At 38.8% G+C, this 15,414-nt stretch overlaps 2 protein-coding genes across 2 annotated transcripts; both read right to left on the reverse strand.

The window, feature by feature from the left end:
- Positions 1-4,831: 4,831 nt before the first annotated feature.
- Positions 4,832-7,325, reverse strand: LOC124511662 (KRAB domain-containing protein 5-like). The gene is made up of 3 exons (XM_047079052.1): positions 7,311-7,325; positions 5,864-5,990; positions 4,832-4,938 (listed from the first exon to the last, which is right to left on the reverse strand). The coding sequence occupies exons 1-3, from the start codon at positions 7,323-7,325 to the stop codon at positions 4,832-4,834; spliced, it is 249 nt and encodes an 82-aa protein (XP_046935008.1).
- Positions 7,326-7,355: 30 nt separating this feature from the next.
- LOC124511663 (zinc finger protein 239-like) lies at positions 7,356-15,403 on the reverse strand. The gene is given in 5 exon segments (XM_047079054.1): positions 7,356-7,396; positions 10,128-10,151; positions 10,154-10,198; positions 10,201-11,076; positions 15,391-15,403. Coding segments are annotated over 5 exon segments (999 nt in total).
- Positions 15,404-15,414: the final 11 nt, after the last annotated feature.

A 15,414-nucleotide genomic window follows, 5' to 3' on the forward strand; every position in this document is an offset into this window, starting at 1 on the left:
ACATTTTAAGGTTTTCTCCAGTACTCTCTCATGTTCACAAACTTTATAATTCTGCTTAAAGGCTTTGTCACATTTTATTTTACATTTGTAGCCTTCTCCCAACTATTTATAAACTTACGCTGGTAAGTTTTGTGTGGTAGTTAGCATCTTTGCCACATTTTATTTGTAAGAGCATTCTTCCCATTATAAAATCTCTGCTGTTGGGGCGCCTGGGTGGCGCAGTCGGTTAAGCGTCCGACTTCAGCCAGGTCACGATCTCGCGGTCCGTGAGTTCGAGCCCCGCGTCGGGCTCTGGGCTGATGGCTCAGAGCCTGGAGCCTGCTTCCGATTCTGTGTCTCCCTCTCTCTCTGCCCCTCCCCCGTTCATGCTCTGTCTCTCTCTGTCCCAAAAATAAATAAACATTGAAAAAAAATTTAAAATCTCTGCTGTTGAGCAAATTTTGAAAACAAGTTAAAAGTTTTGCCACAGTTACTACATTTTTAGGTTTTCTTTCCAACAAGGATACAATGATGTATACTAATATTTGAACTTTCATAAAAGCCTTTCCCATCCTTATTACTTTAAAGCTGATTCTCTGGTGTTAGGATTAACATTTTTCCCAGATTCATTGAATTGGTAAACTCTGTTTCCATTATAAAATCCTTGGTAATTATGGAAGATAGAGTACTCACTGAAGATTTTCCTAAGATCACAGCACATGAAAACTTGTTTCCAATTGTTCAAGAGTATCACATAATACTCATGTTTAAAATAAATACCCAACCATGTTTGTCAAAATTAAAAGACTTTGGAACAAAAAGGGATGATGTCTTGGTGGAAGGAATCAAGAACCCTTCAAAAAAGACTTGTTAAATCCATCCCATTCAGAATTATCTTCATTGTTAAATATCTAACCTTCAGAAATGTTTCAGTGAATGATTAAATCAATGTTCTATATGAAGTGGTTTGAATGATTACTTTTAGCATGGACTAGGTGACTTTTCAGAACTTCTCAATGTCCTTTCAGAGAATATAGATATTTCAAAAATGGATTTGGATCCTTTCATTCAAAGACAGTGTTGTGAAAATATAACTGACTTAATGTTGCCCCCCCCCCACGCCAAGTTTTTATATTATTGATCTCTCCTGACAGTAAGGATTTCATTGTGGTGATTTGGCCACTTTTGTTATAACCAACATAACATCCTTTCTACCCTTACCACTGTCTAAGTGTAAATACTCAGAGCCACAGCCTCCAGATCTACCCAAATTAGGTGTAAGGAATGAATCTTGTTTTGCCAATCATTGCCAACAAGCATAGGGTGTTATGGAGAGACACAACTACAAAATATAAAAGAAGTTTTCCCACTCACTAAACTCACACAAACGTACATTAAAATGCTAATGTAAAAAATTAGTTCCCATCACAGGACATCAGCAGAATGGAGAAATAGGAAATACCAGCACTTTGCTCTTCCATGAAATCAAAGTGGACCAAATTACCTTTGGAATGCTCCAGAAGCTGGTTAGGAGAACACAGCATACCCAGAAAAGTAAAAATGGAGAAGAGCCACATCAAAGAGACAATGAACATTGGTGAAACTTGCCCACAACTGCTGTTCACCCTCTCTGGCACTCCGTGGAAAGACTGTGAGAAAACTCTTACCTCCTCTAAGGAGAGAAACCATAAGTGACCTGAATAATGATCTGGCTTGTTTGCAGCTGCATGAAGAACTTGTTTATCATGGCAGGACATACAAAGCTGAAGGAATGAGAGGACCCACTGGATGCACCATGGCAGCTGCTCAGATAAAATGTGACTATCTGTTCAAACAAGAGAAGATACAGAGGTGAACACGATCAGAAAAAGGAAGGTGTCATACATTCTCAAGTAACTACATTTTCTCATACTGGGAAATTTAAAAAACTCAGACATTACAAATGGCCAAAATGTGTGACAGATGCCAGACTTACTATTATTTGTGTTTTCCTCTACAAAGCAACTTCATAAGCCCATGCCCATAGGATTTTTTTTAATTCCCAAATCGAGAGGTCACAGAGTATACAAAGAAAATGTAAAATGCATTGCAATCAGAGTAATAAAGTGCATCTTCAAAACTGACCCTAAATTAATAAGGAACTATTAATTGTCTGACAAAGATGTCAAAAAAATAATCATAAATGAGGCACCTGTCTGGTTAAGTCAGTGCAGGGTGTGATTCTTGATCTCAGGGTTCTGAGTTATATCCCCACATTGCATGTAGAGATGAGTTAAAAATAAAATCTTAAACAAAAAAAAACATGTATCCTAAAGATGCTCATGTAGGAAGAAGAAGAAAGAGGTAGGTAACGAAATAATATCAGAAAACTATGCATGACCAAAATGAAAATCCAAAGAGACAAAACAACAACCCAAAATTAGGAGCTGAGGAATACAATTACACTAATTTACAAATACACTAACGGACAGCAACAGACTTGATCAAGCAGAAGAAAGAATCAACCTTAAGACCCCTTGTTTTAAATTAACTACTAAGAGAACCAACGAAATATGTGGAAAAGAACAGAGTCTAGGGACTCATGGGTCACCAACAAGTCTCATTCCCCATGAGGAGAGGAGAGGAGAAAGAAATCATATGAAGAACTAAAGGCTTATGGTTCCCGTGTATGTGGAAAGAAGAGACCAACAAGCTCAGTAAATTCAAAGGATACGTGTCAAGATATGAACACAGTGACACACTTTAACCTATCAAAAGTCATGATGATAAATGATGAATTGTTAAACACCATGACAAAAGCAGCTCATCTTCTACAAGAGAGCTCTTTTAAGATTATGAGTGGGATTCTCAGTAGACCTGATAGGAGGAAGTACATGGGACAATGTATTCAAGTACTGAAAGATCAAAAATATCCACCAAGAATACTCTACCTGGCAAAACTGTTTTCCGTGGATGTAGAAATGAAGTCTTTTCCAAGTGAAACCATGCCCCCCACCCAGGTTTACCAGTAGACCTCTCCTATAGAAATGTTCAAGGAAGTCCTTTTAGTTGAAATCAAAGGATTCTAAATGGTAAATGAAACCATATGACAACATATGCTCTCTGCTAAATATAGAGTTACACAATTACAGATATCTTTAGTGTTGTAATTGGGTAGCACATGTCACTTTCATTTCTGCTAGCATTTTTTTAATAAAAGCATAAAAATCATTAATCTAGGTAATAAAGTATACAACATAAAGAATAGAATTAGTCATATTTGTCAAGTGGATACACGGGTGGAGATGATAAGTAGAAGAATTTTGCATGTAATGGACGCTATCAGTTCACAATGGTTTGTTAGTTTAAGATGTTTTAAGTAGTCTCTCAGGTAACCACAATGAAAATATATACAGAGGACACAAAAGCTAATGAGAATGGTATCAAAGCATGCCATGGGTATAATACCAGAATTAAGGATAAAATATAATATCTAAACTTGATACAGTGATATAAAATGTTTAAATATTACTTTCAATTCACAAAAAGGGTTTCTCTCATGCAGAGAGAACATAAATTCACCAATAACTAGATGATGAAATTAATTTTATTATTATGACAACTCATCTAGACATATGATGTAAACTGAACACTAACCAGGAAAGAAATGAAAAACATGTGTCTAAAATTATGCATGGGTGGTATTTATTCAGGCAAATGCATAATTTTATGGGTGAAGGGCATAAAGTTGATTTACATTTGAGTTAAACTCATACTGTCTTAAAATGTAGTGAGATGAAAATTGTCAGCCTATAACAAAATTCACAGGCAAAAATTTAATTACAACTACATAATGTTGTGAAAGTTCCCACCAAAAGGAACCACATTATTATGGGATTATAAAATCAGAATAACATTTAACCCCAAAATACTACATAAGATGAATTTTTAAAAGGAAACCTTCTATATTACTGTAATTTTAAACTGTGTAACCATGAAAAGCAAGCATTTTGATTTCTTGCCATGCTTCCATTGACAATAAAAGTAAAGAATATTCAGTAAAATCAACTATAAAATGCTCTAATTAAAAATTTTATGAATAGGGGCGCCTGGGTGGCTCGGTCGGTTAAGCATCCGACTTCGGCTCAGGTCATGATCTCACCGTCCGTGAGTTCAAGCCCCACGTCGGGCTCTGTGCTGACGGCTCAGAGCCTGGAGCCTGTTTTGGGTTCTGTGTCTCCCTCTCTCTCTGCCCCTCCCTTGTTCATGCTCTGTCTCTCTCTGTCTCAAAAATAAATAAACAATGGAATACTACATGGCAATGAGAAAGAATGAAATACGGCCTTTTGTAGCATCGTGGATGGAACTGGAGAATGTGATGCTAAGTGAAATAAGCCATACAGAGAAAGACAGATACCATATGGTTTCACTCTTATGTGGATCCTAAGAAACTTAACAGAAACCCATGGGGGAAGGGAAGGAAAAAAAAAAAAAGAGGTTAGAGTGGGAGAGAGCCAAAACATAAGAGACTGTTAAAAACTGAGAACAAACTGAGGGTTGATGGGGGGTGGGAGGGAGGGGCGGGTGGGTGATGGGTATTGAGGAGGGCACCTTTTGGGATGAGCACTGGGTGTTGTATGGAAACCAATTTGACAATAAATTTCATATATTAAAAAAATAAACGTTAAAAAAATTTAAAAAATTTTATGAATAAACACTGAAAATACATTAAAAATGTATGTTACAAATTTGTATTATGTGTTATGTCAGTATTATGTTACTAATTTCCATTCAAGGAGAACTACTCAAATGACATTTTAAGTTCCATCTTCCTACTTTACATTTGGATCTCACCTGTCATCTGCTTCATTCATTACCACCTACCCAGATGAGTGGCTACTCTCTCTTTTTGCTTCACATTCCAAGACTCCTTCTTTTGTTCCAAAATGATGACCAGGTCTAGTTTTGACACAATATGACCTGTTTATTAGAAAAAAAGGAACATTTGAGACAAATGAATGGCTCAGTTGGTTTAGCATCTGACCCTTGATCTAAGCTTGGGTCATGGTCTCCTGGTCTCAGGATCTCAGGATCTCATCAAGACCAAGTTGGGCTCTTTGCTGACAGTGAGGAGCCTGTTTGGGATTCTCTCTTCTCTCTGCTCCTTTCCTGCTTGTGCTCTCTCTCAAAAGAAATAAATATTTTGTTTTTAATAAAGGAATATGAGTATTGATGGAGATTCTAACTTTCAATCCATTATTGTGTTCAGGAGAAAATAAAGAACATTGTATAATTCTAGACAGTGATTTCCCAAATGCTGTTGCCCAACAACCCCTTTAGAACATGCAGGAGGGATTTCTGATGTTCAGATCTTGACCTCCACTTCCTAGTACTACCACTACATCAAGGAGTAGAAATTGGTATTTAAAATGTGGGAAATACCACTTGATTCTACTCAGTGTTTAGATTGCCACTAAGTGCAGCACCTGGGTTGTTTGGTCGGTTATGCATCTGACACATGGTTTCTGTTCAAGTCATGATCTCATGGTTCCTGAGTTTGAGCCCTGCATGGGGCTCTACGCTTACAGCATGGAGCCTGCCTAGGATTCCCTCTGCCCCTCTCTCTGCTCTTCCTCTGCTCTCTCTCAAAATAAACTTAAAGCATTTTTTTTTTAGAATTGCCATAAGTCTACAGAAATGATGATGTTACCCTAAGGAAGGAGAAGCTAAAGCTGAAAAGGAAACTTGAAGATTTTTCTCTACATCTACAAACCCTTACTTCTTTCCCTGACTGCAGGCATCTGAATCCCACTCATGCAAAGAGGAAGCTTCCAAGAGACAGTCTTCAAAGGAAGGAACAAAACTCCGAGTGTTGTTTGGGAAGTCTGGAAGGAGTTATCCTCACCCAAGAAGAGGAGGTGTCCATAGTTCTTTAACATCACATCCCTGTACAGTTCCTGCTGACTATGGTTCAGGCATCCCCATTCCTCCTGAGAGAATTCTATGGCCACATCCCTGAAGGTCAGCAATCCCTGCAATAAATACCGTAGTTACCTAGTGGCCATAGGCTGAGGTCATAATGGTACCTAAGATGCAAGAGGGAGTTAATGTCACTAGCTAGAACCCCAGACCTGACCTTCACTGCTTGCCTGCTTATACCCACTGACCTTAAACCCACATTTTCCCTAACCTCTTTTTTCTATCTTATCTTTTACTTAAGACAAAACACTCCATGCCATTGTGTCCTGTGGTGGAAACAAAAAGTATCCCACAAAAGGACATGACTACCCTGAGGAAGAGCTTGGATTGGCCCAATTTGAGCTTAATCCCTGACGTACTTCTAAGCAGCTGAACAAGAGAGTAAACCATGGAGTGAGGACAGTTACCTTTATCTCATATTAAAAAAATAATGTTTATTTCCTTGAGAGAGAGAACACAAGTGGGGGTGGGGCAGGGAGACAGAGAAACAATTCCAACCAGGCTCCATCCTCAACGTGGAGCTGGACTTGGGGCTTGAACTCAGGAGTGAGATACTGACCTGAGCATAAATCAAAAGTCATATGCTCAGCCGCCTCAGCCACCCAGATGCCCCCTTTTACCTCATTATAATACTAAAATCTCCACCCAAGGGGAGCACAAATCCATTTACTATGTAACATACAAAGTATGTATAGAACTGTTTTTTTAAGGCTCATGTGCAACCTTATCCTGACCTCTATATAGATGATGACCTCTCCTTTTTAAATATCCACCCTAACCCTAAATAAAAGGAAACCATTCCCACTTCCTCTGAGTCTCTGCTTTGGATGTTATTCCCTGTGATCTTATTGTTTTTTTTTAATGCCTATTTTTGACAAAAAGAGACACAGAGTGTGAGTGGGGGAGGAGCAGAGAGAGAGAAGGAGACAGAACCCAAAGTAGGCTCCAGGCTCTGAGCTGTCAGCACAGAGCCCGACCCCCAGGGCTCGAACCCACAAGGCATGAGATCATGATCTGAGCTGAAGTCAAATGCTTAACCAACTGAGCCACCCAGGCACCCATCTTCTTATTTCTTGTAAATCAATTTTCCTTGGTCTGACATTCCTCCCCCCCACCCCCCTGCTCCATGTAGTTTTTTTGTGATTCACCAAGGAGTGAACTCATGTTACTTCAGTTATATTAGGAGAACTGTTTCTGGCTTAGGTGAATTTCCTGCTTTCTGCAGTAAAAGAATTGGTAACACAGTATTAGGCTCTAGTATATTCTCTAAATTTGAGGTGAGTTGAGCTACCCATGTGCCCTGCAATTTCTACAGGCATGAAATTTCCCAAGAAACAGACAACAGAGCCTCTGGCCTTGGGTGCAAGGCTTACCTGAGAACTGGGCATTTCTTCTTCTTTCACCTTTCACCTTATCCTCTAGATTTCTTTCTCAGAAGATCTTTGTGGAGAAATCACAGCTGAATTAGAAGAAAATGCCTATAAAGCCACCAACACAACCTCTTCACCTGTAAACTGATCACTTGCAGGCAGGACTTTAAAATGCAGGGACACCTGGGTGGCTCAGTTGGTTAGGCATCCAACTTCGGCTCAGGTCATGATCTCGCAGTTTGTGGGTTTGAGTCCCAGGTCGGGCTCTGTGCTGACAGCTCAGAGCCTGGAGCCTGCTTCGGATTCTGTGCCTCCCTCACCCTTTGCTTCTACCCTGCTTATGCGCTTTCAATAATAAATGAACATTAAAAAAAATTTTTTTTAATGCAGAAAAGGCCCAACTTCCTAGTCCTTTGTGTCAGGAGCTATTCAGAAACTATGAGCTCCCACCTGGAAACCAATCTCTGAATTTCCCTTCCCTGCTTTCAGGGGGCCTTGCCCCACCCCCACAGAAGCCCACAAATTCTGCTTGATCATAGCAACAGTGTGCTACAAGGACCTGACCCTCCCCAACTCCTATGGAGGAGACCCTTGTTACCTCTCCTTGAGCCAAAGCCTGCACCCAACTCATAAATTAATAGGAAGATTTCCTGCTTAACTTTGGGTCTCACTGAGAATTATGGTAGGAAACGATAGGATTCTGTATGCAGAGAGGAAAAGATTAAGACCTGAAAACCTTGGCTGAGGAAAAACACATTTTAGAACACTGTGATTGCATTGTCCAACATGCCCTCCTGAACTACCAGTGATCAAGGTCTGGACAATCACTGGAATCATCGTCATCCAATGGCATCTGGTCCTCAGTAGGATACAGGAATTCAATTCAGTCATGAAGGTGGTCTTCATGACTTAATCTTTTAATCTTCAGGAACCCACCACGTTTGCCAATTTCTTAATTCTGTGACATTTATCAGATGATGCCACCAAAGAGCTGCCTGTGACTTTGAAGTTAGAAAAGGGAGCCACTTTGGGTTCCCTCCCTCCACTGCAAAGAGCTCTTCACATCTTTTCCCTTTCCATACTTTTCCCACCTTTAATAAAATGAGATAGGTTATCACTGGTGGTGGGATAACATTTCATTCTGTACACAGCCATGTCAACATGTCAAAAACCACTATGTCTTCTTAAAATGTGTTAAGTTCACACACAGACCAAGTCATGCATTTCCAATCCACCCAATTGTCATTGTTCAAAATGCAGACTACAAGCCTTCCAAAATTATTTGTTGATAGTATGATGTGAGAATACAGATTTCCATAATTTCCAGGCCTGACATCATTCTTTAAAAATGCATATGTACAATTTTACCCCATTTGGGGGAAGAGTTGGCTATCCTCTTTCTGATATCTGTGAGGACTTCTTCATTTCAACCACATCAACTGGCATTTTCTCCTTCTAACTATTGCTATGATGAAGACACACCAGTATGTTTTACTGCACTGCAACCTTTTTCCCTAAAGACCGGTTGGCAAATTATTTTATTGGTAACATTCAAGAAGATTTTGTTTTAATACAGGGAGAAGAATGATGTTCGGAACACTTACATCATGGTAACTTACATCAATGTTATAACCACAAACAGCATCTGAATTAGATTTTCTTAAATATTGTGTGTAACGTCCTTCGTCTTCCATGGAAAATTATGCATGAGTCCCACCTAAGAAGAACATGTAGGGGCGCCTGGGTGGCTCAGTGGGTTAAGCGTCCGACTTCAGATCAGGTCACGATCTCGCGGTTTGTGGGTTCGAGCCCCGCGTCGGGCTCTGGGATGATGGCTCAGAGTCTGGAGCCTGCTTCCGGTTCTGTGTCTCCCTCTCTCTCTGCCCCTCCCCCGTTCATGCTCTGTCTCTCTCTGTCTCAAAAATAAACGTTAAAAAAAATTAAAAAAAAAAAAGAACATGTCATACCTTTGCTGCAACAATGAGCCACGTAAGTTTCCAAGAAATGAATGAATTTCAGAAGGAAACTGAGAGTAGAAATGCATTGATACTTGGTAGTCATAAATGTCAGGATAGATTTGAGGGGGGAAAACTCATTTTTTATTTTTTTTACAAATGTTTATTTTTGAGCGCTAGTGGGGAGGGGCAGGGAGAGAAGGAGACAATCTGAAGCAGGCTCCAGGTTATAAGCTGCCAGCACAGAACCTAATGAGGGGATTGAACTCACAAACTGGGAGATCATGACCTGAGCCAAATTCGGATACTTAACCAACTGACTGAGCCACCCAGGTGCCCCCAAAAAACTCAGAATGAAATTAGCCATATTTATGCAACAATTCATCCAAATAACCTTTTGGAGCATAACAGCACATACATTTTGAACATGTTTAACTTTGTATTATTCCTTATAATGAATATTTTGATGTAATATATTAATAGTAACAACTGCTTTCTCTGTAAATTCTGGGAAATTGACATTTGATGTTCAATTAAATACTTTTATAAATATTTATAGCTTTCAAGTTACTTTTATGTACTCTCTGGTGTATCCTAATGTGTACATTTAATATGAAGACCTTTCCTCATTATGTTTGTAGGGTTTACATCTAGTATGCACATTGAAATACTAAGGAACGAATTCCAGTTAAAGGGACTGCAACTTTCTCTATATTTTATGGTTTCTATTCTGTAAGAAAATAATGATATTGATCAAGTTGTGAGTTCCAGCTACACGCTTGACACATTCTTTCCCTTTGTATGTTTCTCCTGAGTCTAAACTCTGTGACGCTGAGTAAGAGTTGAGCAGTCCTAAAAATTTTACCACATTCTATACATTTTAAGTTTATTTTCCAGTATGAATTCTTTGATGTATAATGAAGCTTAACCTCAAATAAAGGCCTTGCCACATTCTTTACATGGGTAATGTTTCTCTTCAGTGTGAATTCTGTGGTGTGCCATAAGGTTTGAGGTCTGGGTAAAGGCCTTGCCACACTTTTCACATTGGTAAGGTTTCTCTCCTGTATGAATTCTCTGATGTACAAAGAGGGTTGATTTCTGGATAAAGGCCTTGCCACATTCTTTACAATGGTAAGGTTTCTCTCCAGTATGGATTCTGTGATGTCTGATAATGCTTGTCTGGTGGGTAAAGACCTTGCCACATTCTTTACATTGGTAAGGTTTCTCTCCAGTGTGAATTCTGTGATGTACAGTAAGGCTTGAGTACCTTTTAAAGGCCTTGCCACATTCTTTACATTGGTAAGGTTTCTCCTCAGCATGCAGTTTCCGATGTCCAATAAGGCCTGACTGCCAGTTAAAGACCTTGCCACATTCTTGACATTTGTAAATTTTCTCTCCAGTATGGATTATCCTATGTTTATTTAGTGATGAGCTGTACTTATAAGTTTTACCACATTCTTCACATTTGTAAGGTCTCTCTCCAGTATGCTTTTGCTGATGTAGAATTAGTGTTGAGTGCCAGTTGAAGGCTTTGCCACATTCCTTACAAATGTAAACTTTCTTCCCAATATGGATTGTCTTATTGATATTAAGTCTTGATGACTGACTAAACACGTTCCCAAGTTCATTGCATGTGTAGGGGTTTTTTCCCAGAGGACTCCTCTGATGACCACCAACATTGGAGGACTGGTTAAGAATTTTCCCACACTCAGTATATTCAGAAGGATTCTCTCCCAAATGTACTCTCTTCTGTCTAATAAGGTTTGAGCTTTGATAAAAGACTTCCCTACATTTAGTACAGTCACAATGGTTCCCTGGCAAAGGAGTCCATAGATATTTATTAACATTTGAATCCTGGTTCAATATTTTCTCAGATTCACTGCAATGAGCAATTCTGTTTTCATTGAAAATGCTGTGGTTTTGTTGTAAGGTCGACTGCTCAGGGAAGGACCCCTCAAATGGATACCACTTACCATTTTTTTCTTCCTTTTTCAATCTCTGACTTTCAGAAATATTTGACTGAAAGGGTAATGCAATCCTATTGTCAAAATGGTGCAAAGAAGTATTTTCAGCATGGACTAGGTCACTTTCCAGATTCTCCAAATTTTTGTCCTGCAAATATGTCTGTTTGACCACTTGATTTGAGCCTTTGATTATAGAAACACACTGCCCTGCAGAAGTAACAGTGTTAGAGAGGGGGGGTTTCCAAAATGTTTTATATCCTTCACTGTTTTGGGCAGTGAGATTCTTATAATGGGCAGTTGTCTCTATTTGCATATGTGTTTCATGAGATCTTTGATGCCCTTGTCTCTCCCCAACACTGTTCCACTCTATCACTAAGTGTCCATTCTCAAGGGCACTATGTTTATATTTATCCACTGACACTCTTTCGAAAATAGTTCCTATGCACATCTTTGGAAAGAGGCTCTGGGTATCGTGTGAAGATACAGCTGGAAGGTAACAAATGAAAGTAAAATCATTCCACTTTCTACTATCAGATGAATACAGTTAAAATTTCTTGTACACAAAACTAAAATTGGACAACTTCGACTTTTGGAAAAATAAATCATTAGTGTTTCTATTTTTCAAGATGTATCTGAATTTAACCCAAGGATTCTTTCGATAAAGTGATTGTTGGCCTATTTTACAACTTTGGTGGTGTTTGTTTATTTAGAAATGAAAGGTTTGGGGGCATCTCAGTGGCTCAGAGTGTTGAGTATCAAAGTCTTCACTTCAGCTCACATCGTCACCTTGTGGTTTGTGAGTTCCAGCCCCGCATCCTACTCTGCACTGAGAGCACTGAGCTAGCTTGGAATTCTCTCCCTCTCTCTCTCTTACCCTCCTCCACACTCTCTCTCTCTCTCTCTCTCTCTCAAAATAAACTTAAAAAAAAATTAAAAAAAAAGAAAGAAAGAAATGAAAAGTTTTTGTTTCCTTAATATTAAAGAATGGGTTATACCCTTAAATTCTGTGTAATAGGAGGAATCTATTAACATAATACATTTAGTCATCCATAAAAGTTTTCATTAGAGCTTCCCATGGTTGATTTTATGAATATTCTTTATAATTTTATGCCCATGAAGACATGCCAATAATTCAAAATGTTCCTTTTTTCATGGGTACACTATCACAGTTTACAATTACAGCTACAGGGTGCTTGGGTGGCTCAGTTGGTTAAGCGTCGACTTCAGCTCAGGTCATGATATCAGGGTTCCTGAGTTGGAGGGCTCTGTGCTTTGTGACTCAAGCTCTCTGACAGCTCAGAGCCTGGAGGCTGCCCCCGATTCTGTGTGTGTCTCTCTCTGTAACTGTCCCCACTTGTGCTCTGTCACTGTCTGTCTCAAAAATAAACATTTAAAAAAATTAAAATTATATATATTACACACACAAACACACACACACAGAAGAGCACCTGGGTGGCTCAGTCGGTTAAGAGTCTGTCTATTTTGACTCAGGTTATGATCTCACTCTTCCAGAGTTGGAGCCCTGCTTCAGGGTCTGTGCTGACAGTGCAACGCTGCTTGGGATTCTCTCTCTCTCTCCCTCACCTGTTTGTGCTCTCTATCTGACAAAGTAAATAAACTTTAAAGTAATATTATTGTGGGGCGCCTGGGTGGCGCAGTCGGTTAAGCGTCCGACTTCAGCCAGGTCACGATCTCGCGGTCCGGGAGTTCGAGCCCCGCGTCAGGCTCTGGGCTGATGGCTCAGAGCCTGGAGCCTGTTTCCAATTCTGTGTCTCCCTCTCTCTCTGCCCCTCCCCGTTCATGCTCTGTCTCTCTCTGTCCCAAAAATAAATAAACGTTGAAAAAAAAATTAAAAAAAAAAAAAAAAAACTTTAAAAAAAAAATAAATAAAGTAATATTATTGTAGGTTTCCTTTAATTCATTTTTTATATAGAATTTTTTGGGTTATATTTTGTCTTATTCTGGTTTTGCAATTCCATACTAATGTGCTTCATTTTTTATGGGACTTTCCACAGCATTATTTAGGTGTGATTTTGTTTTTACCTGTGTATGTTGTTATAGTGACAATTTTCAACTCATTATGTTTTTGGATGATGTGAATGTAACTCAAATATGAATCAGTTTTATGCCCTGTGCCAAAAAAATCATCCATGTATTTGTAGAAATATTACCTATGCATATTTTGTGACTCATCTTGTGTATTTTTCTCCTTGGTTAGTGGTCAGTGAATGTTGTATCAGGTCTATGTGAATTGTCATAATAATGGAATTAATTTCATCATCTATTTATTGGTGAATATATTGTCTGTATTTTCATTGGTGGTTACCTTAAAGATTCCTTACAACATCTTAAAGGTATAACGAACCATCATAGTGCTGCTAGCACAGAGCTCAACACAGGATTTGAACTCACAAACTATGAGACCATGACTTGACCTGAAATCAAGAGAGGGACACTTAACCAACTGAGCCACCCAGGTGCCCCTATGTAGCTATAATTTTAAACTGTGACTGTGTGCCCATGAAAAAATGAACATTTTGAATTATTGGCATGTCTTCATGGACACTAAAACTGTCAAGTATATTCATTAAAATCAACCATCGAAACCTGTGATGAAAACTTTTATGAATTAAGCACTTAAAAGACATAGATCCCTCTTATTACAATGAATTTAAGTGTATAATCCATTCTTTAAAATCAAGCAAACAAAACCTTTCATTTCTTTTTTTTAAGTGTATTTTGAGAAGGGGAGTGCAGAGAGAGGGGGAGTGCAGAGAGAGGGGGAGAGAATTCCAAGCAGAGTCCACAGTCAGTGAAGTGCAGGACGTGGGGCTCAAAGTCACAAACCTTGAGATCACGACCTGAGCTGAAATGAAAAGTCAGATGCTCAACCCTCTGAGCCACCAAGATGCCCCAAAACCTTTAATTTCTAAATAAACAAACACCACCAAAGTTATAAAATATGGCAACAACTGCTTTAAAAAATCTTTGGGATTAAATTCACATACATTCAGAGGAAAGTAGAAAAACTATTTCATTTTTCTTGAAGTGAAATTACACTTACAATTAAAACTCCTTTTTTTTTTTACATGGGAAGTTTACTAATTACCTACTTTACTTTTTATAAAGCACATGCCTGTGTCACATCAGAGCGTTCGATCTAATAAATCATAAAGGAATCTCACTCAGAAAGTGAAAACACATATGACAAAGTCACAAGAACTTCATATTATAAGGACAAAAGTATAAAATAATTCAACTATTAGGACATAAGGTTACATTTGAGACTTTATTATAGGCTGCAAATTTTAAATTCTAAATGTTCTAGCTTCCCCATGCCTTTAATTTATATAGGAATTCTAGGAAATAACAGATGTTTTAAATTATTTTACCATTGAATAATGAAATTCATAGAGTGGAAATTTCTTATTTTAGTTAATACAAAGAAAATGAACTTTAAAAAAAATTTTTAAGTTTGTATTTATTTTGAGAGAGAGACAAAGAGCAAATGGGGGGGGGGAGGTGGAGCGGGAGAAAAGCAGACAGAATCCCAAGCTGACTCTGTGTTGTCAGCAAAAAGCTCTCTGTACTGCTGGAACTCACGAACCGTGAGATCATGGCTTCAGCCAACGTCAGACACTTAACCAGCAGATCCACTCATGTGCACCGAGAAATGAACTTTTGAAGTGAAATAAAGGATTAGATTTTCTCATTTGAGAGAGGCGCTTTGCTATCTGATGAGATTACTGGATTTCATATTTGTGCAACTAAGATTAAAGCTTCCATAATACTGGAAAGCATAAACCAGATAACATGTAATCTCTGTCTCCAGTGTTCCTGAGATTTCTGCACCAAACCCCAATATGCCCACCACTACCCTGACACACTTCTCACATGAGGCAAAACAGAACTCAGTAATGGATTAGCATAAAGTTCCTCAGAAATAGAGATTTCCCCAAGACCCTCAAAGCAATGAAGAGCCAATCACGTTATGGAGGCCCTCACAGTGGAACTGAAGGAGAATCTTAAGAGAAGGCAAGATCATGATGTGTTGGAAGGCAGGTATCTGCTGAGAGGGAGAGACATAAAACTAGGCTTCTCAAACTTATTTCCATTTGAGGAGAGCTGCTCAAACCACATTTAAGGTCCATCTTCCTCCTTTACATTTGGATTTCATCTCTGTCATCT

This window comes from Lynx rufus, unplaced genomic scaffold, assembly GCF_022079265.1.
Source record: "Lynx rufus isolate CCGP_SWC_20201006 ecotype Redwood Valley unplaced genomic scaffold, mLynRuf1.p SCAF_16, whole genome shotgun sequence".
In the NCBI taxonomy this organism is placed as follows: domain Eukaryota; kingdom Metazoa; phylum Chordata; class Mammalia; order Carnivora; family Felidae; genus Lynx; species Lynx rufus.